The sequence below is a fragment of the Canis lupus genome, chromosome 12, assembly GCF_048164855.1.
Source record: "Canis lupus baileyi chromosome 12, mCanLup2.hap1, whole genome shotgun sequence".
NCBI classification, from domain to species: Eukaryota; Metazoa; Chordata; class Mammalia; order Carnivora; family Canidae; genus Canis; species Canis lupus.
This window is the reverse complement of record NC_132849.1, coordinates 38,940,376-38,954,306: the sequence shown is the minus strand read 5'-3', so window position 1 is coordinate 38,954,306 and position 13,931 is coordinate 38,940,376. Positions and strand designations below refer to the sequence as shown.

At 39.5% G+C, this 13,931-nt stretch overlaps 1 protein-coding gene across 2 annotated transcripts in view; it reads left to right on the top strand.

Moving 5' to 3' along the window:
* The window catches only part of TTC27 (tetratricopeptide repeat domain 27), a 172,046-nt gene extending 158,902 nt beyond the window's left edge, over positions 1-13,144 (top strand). For both annotated transcript variants that reach the window (XM_072770575.1, XM_072770576.1), the window contains 4 exons: positions 5,940-6,137; positions 7,428-7,539; positions 11,059-11,159; positions 12,904-13,144. In XM_072770575.1, coding sequence (XP_072626676.1) covers positions 5,940-6,137; positions 7,428-7,539; positions 11,059-11,159; positions 12,904-13,026 — 534 coding nt within the window. In that variant the 3' untranslated portion in view covers positions 13,027-13,144. The remainder of the gene's footprint in view (positions 1-5,939; positions 6,138-7,427; positions 7,540-11,058; positions 11,160-12,903) is intronic.
* The last annotated feature ends 787 nt before the right edge of the window (positions 13,145-13,931 follow it).

Below are 13,931 nucleotides of genomic sequence, written 5' to 3'. Positions count from 1 at the left end.
ATTTGATACTTGAAACTTCTACACGTGGGGAAAGAAGGCCATCTGAGTGGGTGCCAGAGATCACCATCCCTAGAAGGGAGAGGCTGTGACATGACAGCCATTCATTTAGTGCTTCCTGACTGAACCTGGAAGATCATTTGGGAGAAGCCAGGTAAGTGCCCTGGGGAGAGGCTGTCTCAGTGACTTCAATGTTGTCTGAATCTTTCTACTCAAGACTCCTGGATTAGTCTCCTATGTCTGCTCTAATAAGTTACCAAAACAGACTTGGCGTCTTCAAAAAACAGAGGTTCATTCTCACCACTCAGTTCTGAAGTCTAGAAGTCCAAAATCAAGGTGCTAGCCAGGCCGTGCTTCCTTTGAAGACTGTGGAGAACAATCTTCCCTTGCTTCCTGTGGATGGTGGTGGCTCCAGGCATTCCTTTAATTGCGGTGCCCTTGCTCCAGTCTCTCCCTCTTCCCCTACTTCTGTACCACCTTCTCTGTGTGTCCTCTCCCCTTCTTAGAAGGACATTAGTCATTGGATTTAGGGCACACCAAAATCTGGTATAACCTTTTCTTATTTTTAATCCTAACAACCCAACCCTAACCCTGGTATAACCTCATTTTAATTAATTATATTTATTTGCAAATTATATCTGTTTCCAAATAAGATCACATTGTGAAGTTTTGTTTAGACATGAATTTGGGGAGGATGCAAATTCATGACAGCTGTCCTCCCCAGATATTGGCTTTACACTGGTAGTATATGCCAGTGGGAAAGCCTAATACAAGCCCAGGACCTAAGCAGTGCCCTTCCTTGTGAATCCAGGCCATAGGAGAATCTCACCCCTTGGGTGAGCTTCACCCTGCCCCATCCCACTGCCACCAGGTGGTCTGGCTCCTCAAGAAACCTCGCTGTTCTCTTTCAGGCACGACTTTCTTCCTGTGCCCACGTTTTTGAGTAGCCCTCTAATGGCCTCACCAGGTAGAGGGCCAGGCCTCCGGGGCCTGTTGCTGTCCACCTCCCACCCAGCCAGGCCTTCTGCCCTGCTGTACCTACAGGTCCCTGGCTTACACGGCTGGCTCTGCTATGTTTTAGTCTCTCCAGGCCGATGGCACATGGTGTATAGAGCAGCGCACCTGTGAACATTGGCAGCTGGCACCTCCACCCATGGCTGCCCTTCTCCCCAGCCAGTTTCTGTCTCCCATAGTTTCTCACATGTCTACTGTTTCTGCCTCAGATTCATCAACTTTATTCTTTCTCAAGCGATGTATGGTGTTGAGTTCAGAAAGAGGAGCTAGCAGTGCGTTAGTCCATCAGCTTGTGGGCTATATTATTTCCATAATGAAGGTTAACAGTAAAGCTGATTTCACACTGGAAACAAATGAGTTCAATATAAATTAAGAAAACATTTAAATATCTTTAAAAGGAAATATGTGTACTCAGCACTAAGTAATAAAAGAAAATTCAAAATAACAGTTGCATATACCTTTAATAGAACAAAATATCAAAGATTTAAAAAATAATGATATGCCCAGTGCTGGTAATATGCAATGAAATGACCATTTTCATATACCACTGGTAGGCATCTAATTTGATTTAGCCCTTTTATTTTTTTAAAAGATTTTATTTATTCATGAGAGACACAAAGAGAGAGAGGCAGACACAGGCAGAAGGAGAAGCAGGCTCCATTCAGGGAGCCCGACGTGGTACTCGATCCCAGGATTCCAGGATCACGCCCTGGGCTGACGGCAGGAGCTAAACTGCTGAGCCACCCAGGGATCCCCTGATTTAGTCCTTTTAGGAAGCATCAAACTCACTTCCAGAGTCTTAAGATGTTTATTCCCTTGATTCTATAATTGTGTTCTGGAATTCTCTCTCTCTCTCTCTCTCTTAAATATTTTCTATTTTTTTTTTAAGTAACCTCTACAACCCATCGTGGGGCTTGAACTCACAACCCTGAGATCAAGAGTCACACGCTCCACTAATTAAGCCAGCAAGGTGCTCCTATTCCTGGAAATCTAACCTAAGGATAGCTTCGGTGTGGGAAAAAAAAAACTCTGGGCGCAAAGATACATATAGAAGTGTAACTTATAGTAATAATAACAGTGGCAGCAGAAGGAAGCAGCCTATTTATCGGACTGCAGGGAAATTGTTAAATAGACAATAGTCTGTCAACCTAGTGGAATATTTTATTTATTCATGAGAGACACAGAGAAGAGAGAGTCAGAGACACAGGCAGAGAGAGAAGCAGGTTCTAAGCAGGGAGCCTTATGCGGGACTTGATCCCAGGACCCAAGGATCATGCCCTCGGCCAAAGGCAGGCACTCAACCGCTGAGCCACCCAAGCATCCAGTAAAATATTTTAAATCCACTACAATGATCCATTTTAAAGAGTATATGAAAACATAAAAAAATTCTATAACATAATGTTAAGTGAAATGGGTAAGATAAGACCATTTTCATAGTATTTTTTTTTCCATTTTCATAGTATTAAAGAATTTACAGAGTAAAAATTTTAGAAGAAATTCATTGCAATTAGAAAAAAACACTGCTTGTGTTTGGGAATTTTATTTTCCCTTTTTATTTTTTATTTGCTCTGATGTCTTGGGGTAGTAAAATCAATAAATCAATCTACAAAAACCTGTTTGGTTTTGGTTGATTCAAGATTTGGCAAAAAAAAATGATAATGAAATGACCAAAGTCACAAGTATGCATATTCCCCGAAAGAGAAATTTTCCTAGTGTAATAGAATTTATGGAAGAAATAATGGGAGTAGGGGGCTGTGCCTTAAAAATGAACACAAGGGACACCTGGGTGGCTCAGCTGTTGAGCGTCTGCCTTCGGCTCAGGGCGTGATCCTGGAGTTCTGGGATCGAGTCCCACATCAGGCTTCCTGTGTGGGGCCTGCTTCTACCTCTGCCTGTGTCTCTGCCTCTCTCTGTGTGTCTCTCATGAATAAATAAAATCTTAAAAAAAAAATGAACACAATGAATGTTTGAGAGCAAGATCCAGGACCCAGACTGTGGGTTCAAATCCACTCTGCCTTCCACAGGTGTGTGACTCTGGACAAGTTACTTGACTCCTCTGTGTGTTCATAGAGGCCCTGGCTCTCACGCATGCTCACATGCTCTCTTCGTCTCTATATCTCTGTCTCATATATGTGTATACACACACACACACACACACACACGGAAGTGTTATCTACCATTATTGTCTTCTCATCATTTCATCAAAACTCAGTAGTCAAATACCACTGTTATTCAAAACCCATCTCCGTGCCTTACTTGCTAGGGGACCCAGAGAAAGTACATTTTGCCTCTCTTGCCTGAGTTTATTTGCAAAGTGGGGAGAGTAAAGTACCTGCCTGCTAGGGTCATTGTGAGAACCAAATGAGATCAGGTTGGTCATGTGCTCAGCACAGGGCTTGGCACACAGTGATGCTCACAGTGGCGGTAGCGGTGGGGGGTGGGGGAGGGCAGTATTGAGGGCTGCTACCATGGCAGGGGATTCTGTTTTTCTTTAGGTCTCTTTTGAACCAGAAGGAAATTTTGGGGCACATGGCAAGTGAGCTAACAATGAGGGTTTTGCTGTTCACTTCTGATGAAGTAAGGAAGTTGAGGATCAGTGGTCATTTTCAGTTAATATTGCTTTACAGTTTTGAAGTTCTTTACATGTATGCTGATTCCTTGATACAACAATTCTGTGATGTAGTAGATAGAACTGTCCTCCCTCATCACTGCTGTTTACCAGTATTGTAGTCCCCATATTTACAGCAGATTTTAGCAATTCTATAGATTTTCCTCTTCACTCTTGATCTAGCTGTTCATGAGTATTTGGTGTTTTAGGTAGATGCTGTGTCTGGTACTTTGTACTTAAAGTTCTTTGTCCTTTAATATATGTCCAAAGTTACTGTTTTGTAGTCAGTCTGGAAACTAGAATGTGACTTTTCTCACTAGCTAGTGGGATGAAAATGGTGATATTAGCCAGTAAATTATAAAATTAATGTTTTTTTTAAAAAATAATTCTGTTACCATTCTAAGACCACTTTTTAAGATTACAAATTAACTCCATTGTTAATGTATTTTAATCACTCTGTTCCCTTTAGTGTATGAGGCTTTCTTAATTGCAAAAAATAACTTTTAAAAGAAGTTTTATTAAAATACAGTCTACATATAGAAAAGTAATACATAAACATAAGAATTTACATGAGAACACACCTGAACTTGAGTGAGATCATTGCCCATTCTGCCAAAGCCCCTACCAGCCCCATTTTAGTCACTAACCCCCTCCTCATGCACACCAAGGAGATAATGTGAAAATAAAATCTGATAAGTGAATGTTTATGTTGCCTTCATTTTTTGTTTCATCTTCACCAATTTTTAAATGTGTTTATTCTTGCCTTTTCTCTGTTTTTAAATTAAAATTTTATTTTATGAAAATAATATACACACATATACAAGTGAAATAGTAGTCAAAGGCTTATAACAAAATATAGCAATTTCCTGCTTTACTCCTTTATAGTCCTAAAGATCCTGCTCCCCAAGCAAGTATGTAATATTTAGTGTTTCTTTTGCCATTTGCATATTTCCATATTTCATAACATAAATATATACTGCTACTTTTTATTAACCAAATTTAGGTATTATCTGTTGACTCCTTTGCTTATATTAATAAACAAAGACTTAACTCCCTTATGTCAAAATCTCTGTTACTTTCTTATTTTTTTAAAGGATATATATTTTTAAAAATTTTATTTCTTTTATTTGTTTATTTGAGAGAGAGCACAAGAACCCAAGTAGTGGGGATGAGCAGAAGGGGAGGAAGAGGGAGAGAGCTGACTGAGCATGGAGCTCAATGTGGGGCTCGATCTCATGACCTCCTGAGATCATGATCTGAGTCAAAACCAAGAGTCAAATACTCAACCAACTGAGCTACCCAGGCACCCCAACTAGTTTCTTATCTTCCCAGTATATTTACAGTAAATTTTTTGGTTAAATGAATATTCTCTATTAATATTCTATATGTATACATATAATATTCAAAATGAGTATTACAGACTACTATGGGGTCTTTTGCTTTTTACAATGTTGATAATTGTCTTGGTTTTCATGTTTTTCTCTCTCTTTGTAAACCTCTTGTCTGAAATCATAGTGTCTCCTGCCTTTTTTCTTGCTTTGGCTCTGGATACAGTCACTAACCTTTTGTAATTGCTAAATCTGATGGAGTCTTTCATCCCTAAACTTTGGTAGCTGCGCTCTTCTTGTTACTTCCTCCGTCCTTGGTTTCCATGACCTCACTTTATCTCATCTTTCTGAGAACTCCTTCTTAGTCTTGCTTATGCCTAGACCCCTCTTTATCTTCCCTTAAGTGTAGCGCTTCTTAGGATCTGTAATCTGATTTTTATCCAACAGAGTCTCTTTAGGCAATATCTGCCATGGCCATGAATGACTTCTATGATCTCTTCCTCCTTATAGAACTTTCTTCTAAGTTCATTTACCTGGCCATTGAACATACAGATAGTATGAAGATATTTGTCGTTGCTTCCACTCTTGTTCAAGGTCCCAGCTGCATGTGACATATACATTCTCTTGTCCACTTTTATTGCTGTATGTAATTAGGACCCTGAGTCTGAGCTTAAATTCCTAAAAGGTACAGGTGTAAATCAGATCACTCAGAGCACTCAGAATGAGAAGAGAGCCTTCAGAATGAGAAGAGAGAAGCATCAAGCCTGTAAAAGAAGAACCCTGCAAGAAGCCTTAAAAGGGAGCCCATGGAATCAGCATGTGATTCTAGATAGTGGTTCAGGATGGCTTGATGTTTATTTTTAAAAAGAGTAAAGGTGATATTCCAGCATATCTCAAGGTTTTTCACCATCTCTGTCATTGATGATGGTAGCCCTTTGTTTTTTGTTATTATTTTTTTTCTAGCTTACCACTTTGTTCTGTGCTTTTTTAAGGTCCTTAAAATTCTGGTCAGGGCAGTGGTTGACGGGATGACTGATCGAAGTGGAGATGTTGCAACTGGCCTCAAAGGAAATCTGCAGGAGTTACTTGGCAGAGTGACTTCAAGAGTGACAAATGATGGAGAAATCTGGAGGCTGTATGCCGAAGTGTATGGAAATGGGCAGAGTGAAAAGCCTGATGAAAATGAAAAGGTAAGTCCTCTTTTGGTTCTCCTGGTTCCTTGCCTTTTGTTTGAATTATGTGTAGTGGATTTGCTTCTTTGATGGTTGGAGGAAGAGTTAAATAGCTTGAAAGGGAAGATTGATATACTCAGGTTTTCCATTTTGATTCAGAATCTTTAACATAAGCACTTTGAATTGTGGGCAGGTTAAGACTTGTAAGCATTTATCTTTTTTCTTTCCATGAATTTTTCTTACATAATTGTTCTCTGTTTCCTGCAAAAGGGTCCCTCCTGCTCCCCCACTGGAGCTGCAGCAAGCAGCTGTTCACATTATTTACCCTCGGCCCTTTCCATAGTCTCCTTGCTCAAGACTCAGGTGGAGGGGCCCAGGAACAAAAGAGGGTTTAGATCTGAGATAGGGGCTATGGAAGGGAAAAAGAAAAAGGAACTAGATAAGAATATTGAAGGAAAGCTTTTACGTCTAAACACAAAATGCTTTACAGAGGTTGTCCTGCCCCTTTCTCGAAAGTGCTTTAGAATACCAGTTACACCCAAGTTATGCCTTGGGCCTCTTATCTTAGAACTCAAAGGAGCCCCCAGAGTTTCCAAGGTTGAAATAATTGTTTTCTGTTCTTTTCAAAACATCCACAACAAATCAGATGTACTCCTGTGTGAGTTTGGAATTTGCTGCAGTACAGCTAATCTGTGGGATTCCTAGCCATCTCTCCCTCCTCAGTCCACCCAGCTGGCTTCTACTGTTGCTTGTCAGCCCAGAGAACACATACACACACGTATGCACACTCCTACTTTCTGTCTTTCCATTTCTTATTGAATTATGTGCTCTCACCTATATGGAGTCAGGGGTAGTCTGAATTCTCTGATCTGTGACTTCTCCCTCAAGAATCTGCAGGATGGGGCTATAAAGAGTGTTTTAAACTTCCATGAGTGTATACACCTATCGGTAATTCTGTAGGTGTCACCAAGTTCATGCCTCATTCTCTAAACCAGGCTCTTCGGCTAGTGGCTATAAAGCTGAGGAAAGGTGTGTGCACTTCTTCTAGGTTTCCAAAGCTGGCATTTCTGGTTTTCTGTTTGGAGGGAAATGTTTCTATCCAGATACATCCATTTGATTGCTTTTAATTGCTTATTGCTGTTGGGTGTGCATCTGTACCCCTTCTTTGACGAGAATAATAAAGACTGGGCTGCATAACACAGATGTTCGTTTTTCAAGTTAGAATTAGTTCCATATGGCTTCCAGGAAGCAGAGTTTGAAATGTGAATTCTACTTGTTATTCTGAACATTGTTCTTTTTTGTCCTTAGGCATTCCAGTATCTCTCTAAGGCATACAAGTGTGACACACAGTCCAGTTCTTGGGAGAAAGATATGACATCATTTAAGGAAGTGGTTCAGAGAGCCTTAGGACTTGCGCATGGTATTTGATGTGATGTTCAATATCTCTGCCATGTATTAATGTGTTTTTACTGAAAACGTATTTGTTAAAAGTGAAGTTCCATTACAAATAATTTCAGATTATTTCATTATATGTAAACTGTCATATTTAATGCGGCAAATCTTTATAAGACCAACTACTATGTAGAAAGCACTTTGGAGCAATATGAGCAAATAGAGGCTGGAGTGGTATGTATGAAGGGTAGAGGCTTAAATACCATTGGAATAAGTGATGGTTATTAGGAGCTTTACAGCTGTGTCTAACCTTCAAATACACAGAATCTGTTTGTGCTGATGATGTTATATTAAGGAAGTTTGTTAACATTTCCTGACTCAGTCTTTCTTTATAAATGAAAATATTTATTCTCAGAAATATATAGATTACTGAAATACATAGCAATGTACAAAAAGCTATGGCATATGCAAAAGAAATAAAAAATATAATCCTATCCCTGCCTGTGGGAAATTTAGTGGGTAGTATTTGAGGGGAGAGATAACCTTACATAAAAGGTTGCATGCCTGTTGGGTATATTCCAGATAAAGGCCCCTTTTCATTATTTGCATTAATAAAAAATATACCAGTTAAATTTAATAAGGCATTTTTATATTTAGAATTGAATATGGATGTGTGATGCCCTGGGAATGCAGTTCAAATAAAATACTGAAGCCACAGTGTTAAAGAATTGAATCACGGTGACTAGGAACCTCTCCCAAAGTCCTCCTCTAACTTTTTTGGCAACTAATAGTTACAGTAATTGGGGAGCCACTGAGGGATGGGCCATAAAAAGAGCAGACCCTTGAAATCAGAGAGACCTAAACTTTAGAACCAGTCTGCCACCTACTTGGCTGGGTGGCATTGGGTAGATGACTTAACTCAAGTCCAAAAATGGGGGTAATGCCTACCTTCTTGTTAGGAAGAGTAAGTGAAAATATATTTAAACACTTAACAGTATCTTGCACACTGTTAAAATATGAACCCCTGACCTTCTCACCCCAAGCCTGTTCCTTCTGCAGTAGAGGAGCTCAGCTGTTTGATAAGGCATTCAAAACTAAAAAGAGAAAAAAATGAAGAACGGGGTAAAGCTTAACGTGTCTCTAAAGAAGTCACAGAATATTCAAACAGTTTAGAAATGGGCTTATTAGTAGTTGATAATTCAACTTGTGGTCTTTGATATCATTGACAAAAAGGATACAAATGTCCAATTATCTGGGCCGCCTACCCCTTGACAGACTGGTAGACAGGATGAACTCTGTCTAGCTGAAATTCAGAGTGGACCACATGGAGGTTATTGCTGATAGACCCATGGAATGTGGCTCCAGTTCCTGTGCTTGGGCTGGCTTCACAGTGGGTGGGCTCCGATGGAGTTCAGGCCTGATGTCTTTGACCTTTGTGGATGTAGTACCATGTTTGAGGAAACCCATACCCAGGTGTATTATGTACATAATTATAGCAAGGTGCAATCTCCTTGGAAGAGTTTATCTTATCTACTTCAGATTGCCAACCCTAAATATTTCTCTGAACAGCTGGCTTTGTAACAGGCAAAGCCAAGATACTTTCTGTAATCACTCACTGATGCTATTAAACCTGTCAGATATAAGTCCACATGTTAAAGAAATGAGTAATGCAGGAAGAAAATCTTCATTTTGTATTTTCAAGTTGTTTTTAAACTGTTTTGGGCATCATTTTTTTCATCAGGGCAATTCTGGGAGAAAAACAAAAATGTTTTAAGTTCGCTTTGACTTTAATGAATTTGGTATTCCTACAACATTTTAAGCATATTTGAGTGGATGTTCAGCTTTAGTTTCTGGATATATTTTAGGTTTATGAAGATAAATCTTTACCTTTTCTTTGTTGCTTTTGTATACCAGTGGTCAATTGAGGAACGAACTGGGTTTTCTGTTATTCTATTCTCTGTTTTATCTTTCTCCCCAAAACTGTTGTCTACCTCACTCAATTCCGAGAAAGGAAATACAACATTTAAAAAAAAAAAATGTCCACACATACACACATCTCCTGGGCAAAAGCTGGTTCCGTCTTTGCCATCCAGGAACTTTCAAAATAATAGTTATATGTTTTAAGGACAGTCTGCCCTCTGGAGGAAGCACTGCTATCTTAGATTTCCTGATGATTTCAAACAGCATTTTCTCTCCCTTTCCAGAGCTCTCTCTACCTTTGTCTCTAGTGCTTTTTGGAAATGGGGTCTAATAGTGTTTTTGTCTTTTTGCCGTATTTTGTTGTTGTTTTTTTTTTTTCGTGTTTTTTTCCAGAATGAAAATAAGGATTTAAAAAAAGAAGCACAGCCGTTTATGATATGTTCCTAGGTATTTAACAGCCCCATTGCTTCAGCCATGATAGTTACAGCTTTCTTCTCCTAAGGGGCACAGACATAATCCTCTCAGTTCACTCTGCCCTTCAAAATAAGTTGAATGTTGTTGATTATCATGCATTCTTCAACCCTTAGCTGAGAAATGTCAAAGTCGAATAATTACTTTGAAATGAGAATGTCAAAGTTGGTTCTCACCAACCGTGGAGATATTAATGATAAGACAATTTTGCCAGGCACAGGCAGTCTTCATCAATGGAGGAGAATTTACATGCAAATAAGGACTCCTCTATTTCCCATTCCTGATCTAGGGCACTATGTGACTTTCATCTTTGCCCTCTTGAGTGTAGTTTTAAAATAGGATCTGGTTATTGGTCTGTTTTGTGGCAAGCGTAATTTAGAAGGACAAAAACAAGAGCAAACCAGCAAAGAGATATCAGACATTGCATTTTTACAGAGCTTTTCACTTGTTCTTATAAAGCATTAATAACCAGGCCTTCTGCTTGGGAGGATTATACCCTCTCAATCATTTCATGTTTTAGGAAGGTGGGCTCCTGGGCATGCTGGAGACAGAGCTGTCATGCATGTATGATTTTGTTCTCTCCTGCTCCCTGCTGATGCCAGGCATGGCTCAGCAACCTGAGAGCTCAGTTGTGGTCACCGTTGAATCAAGCATAAAGATTGTTGAAGTCACTTCTTCCAGGGAAGGAAAACCTGAGTGTGAAAATGCAGCTAGAATTGAGCTGTAAATACTTGGTATGTTGCTTCCCTGGGCTGGTGTCATGGGCAACTGAGCCCCCATTAGGGACTTGGTATCCTGGGAAGCTACACCAAAGATGTGCTACATTTGGTTTTGCCCTCTGTAGGCACCTTTTGTCTTTTTGCCTAATTTCATAAGTGTATGTGTGTGTGTGTTTAGGGTCTCTTCCCAAAGATCTGTAACTTAGCAAAAATCAACCATTTTCCTAAAAATTCTCCATTTAGTAATAAGTGTGAAGAAGGATAATGGGAATTATGCACATAATTATTGTCCTTTTGCCAAAATAAAAATTTTCCATGTAGGACTATTTCTGAAGTCTGTACTATAAAATCTGAATTATTAAGTAATTGGCTTTTTGTACTTGTAAATTATCATTACCAGTATCTAATGCATGTTTTCCCCCATATTTATTTTTCAGTGGCTATAAAACACAGTAAAAACAAATCCAGTCCTCAGGAGGCTGTACAGGTGCTTTCTTCAGTTCGACTCAATTTACAGGGCTTGTTATCTAAAGCAAAGGTGAGAGTGAAATGTGAATTAATTAGAAGTGTCATAAGAAAAAAAGGACCTCTAGCATGAACTGACCGCTCTTCAATCATCTTTTATATCAGGGGTGATTTTAGGCCCACATTATGTTTTAAAGATTTTATCTATTTGAGAGAGTGAGCACAGGGAGGTGGCCAGGAAGGGGCAGAGGGGGAGGGAGAAACAGACTCCCCACCGAGCAGGGAGCCTGACACGGGGCTCAATCCCAGGACCTTGAGATCATGACCTGAACTGAAGGCAGAGGCTTAACTAACTGAGCCACCCGGGCACCCCAAGAGAGAATCCCTGAGGGTTTGGAGCCTGGGCTGTCTACCTGTGGCAGGTCAGGTGTGGGGCCGAACCTAGGAAATCAGTATAGTCCCATGTGGGTTATATTGCTGGAAGCAGACTGTAAAGGAATATAGTTTCTAACAGCATTCCTTAGTTTATAGGGGAGAGACATAGGCAGAGGGAGAAGCAGGCTCCTCACAGGGAGCCTGATGTGGGATCACACCTTGAGCTAAAGCAGATACTCAACGGCTGAGCCACCCAGGCGTCCCCACACTGCAACAGTTCTTATGTCATTCCCTTATGAAGTGCTGTACATGGTGTGACTATATAGTAATGTGACAAATCTTTACTAAACGTTGATAAAGTTGTGTGTTCAAGTGAATGCTCTTGGCTCCAAAAATCACTGTGTGAAACTCTAAGCTTATCTCAGTGATTATACGATCACTTGAAACATCTTTGGGACTCCCTTTTTAAAATAACCATCAGCACACTTGTCACGTGCTGTCATCTGTGGTAGTAATGGTAAACAAGTCATCTAGTCAGGTTTGATGAAAAAGGTAGATGGTGGGACACCTGGGTGGCTCAGTCAGTTAAGCGTCAGCATGGAATCTGCTGGAGATTCTTTCCCTCCGCCCCTCCTCCCCAAACCCTTGGCTCACACTCGTGCGTGCTCGCTCTCTCTCTCAAATAAAAATTTAAAAGTATAATTAAAAAAAGAAAAAGGTAGATAGTATGCTGAGTAAATTACATTTCTGATCAACACAGCAGACACATACACACACACATACAATGTGGTTGTAAAATCCTAAAGCTAATATTCTTGGGTGCCCATCCTGGCTCAGCAGATAGTTCCAAATGGGCTTTCCAAAATGTCTCAGCTATGGGACTTTATTGAAGTATGTTGTAATGTGCGTCCGTGGGCAATTCCTTTTACAGGAAGAGGGCACATTTATTTTTATTTTAATATGCTGGGCTTCTTTGCTTTTACCAATCTGATCATCTTTGTGGCCTCTGAGTCCTAAGCCATAATTAATTTTCAAATAATTAGCTTAAAAGGGATATGATTTGTATGAGCTTGAATATAAAATATATTTGTTTTGCTTGTATACACAACGAATAGATTTGTTTTGTTTGGATGAAAAATGTCCGTTGTTCATCCTGAAACCATCAAAATGAAATGAACAATCAGTATTCAGGGTAACCATTTTGAAGACTCATTTTGAAGAGCTCATTTGAATTTACAAGTTCAGGCATGTTGTTTAATGCCGGGTTTAATTTTGCAGCTTGCACATTTCCAGGGTGGTGAACAGAACAAACACTAGCCACTGCTACTACCATGTGGTCTTATTAGATTCAGGGAACTTTAATAATTCTATCCAATGTACCTATTTTATTTTAAAGAGATTGTCATTGTTTTGAGAGTTCTGCTTTGTTCTTCATGTTGCAGCAACTTTTTACAGATGTGGCCAGTGGAGAAATTTCCAGGGAGTTAGCTGATGAAACAGCAACTATGGACGCCCTAGTCATAGAGCTGCAAGGCCTAAGCAACCAATTTCGAAACCAGTACTGACCATCCTGCTGGGAACAGTTTTGGAAAAGGAGCTTTCGCCTTCTGAATTTCTCTTATACCTGTGTGTCTAAAGCACAAGATAATTGGTTTTTTAAATAAACTTCTCTTTAATGGCTAACGTTTATGTTTTGTGACATGTTTGGGTTTTCCGAAGTACATTAAGAGTTCCCTGTTTCTTTAGGCTTAGTCACAATTGAATCTAGTATATTTATATTATTCTGTACTCTGTGCTATGGTATTTCTGTACAAAGAACAAAAAATTAGAATTTTCTTTTTAGTGTAGGGTTTATTCTCTCTCAGCCTAGAATGAATTAGATCATCCTTTGGAAAAATTTAGTCTATAGCAGGAAAAAAAGTCACATACTACAAGTCTGTGGAATCATTAGATCGGCTGCTTTATTATCCAAAAATGATAAAAGGGTAGATTGAATGACAAAAACCTTTTTCCTTCTTGAGATTTTTGTATGTGTGTCAGAATGATTCAGGCTTGGCTAAATAAGAAATGTGGGCATGCTTTAGCTTCTAAATCAAGAAAAAAAATGACCTACTCCAAATTTTGACTGAGCCATTAGCCACTAGTAACCAGACTGACCCTCTTCATTTTGTATACTGCCAGCCCTAATGACGGTTGTTTAATAAGGTTATTATGAGTGAAGACAGCCATAAATGGTGCCATGTTACAAAAATGCCACAGTAAAATGCTTTCTTAGTAATGTCTGTGGAAACATATTGAAGGCAGCAGCTGAGCTTAATAATCTCACTACAAAAGTCATAGTGAGGAATTCTCAGTCCTGGCTTGGGTTGCTGAATTTTGGGTCCCATGCATAAGTCATTTAACCCTTGTTTTTTTATCTCTGCTCTTATTTATAAAATGTGAATAATTTCTACCCCTTGCTTCTTTGCAA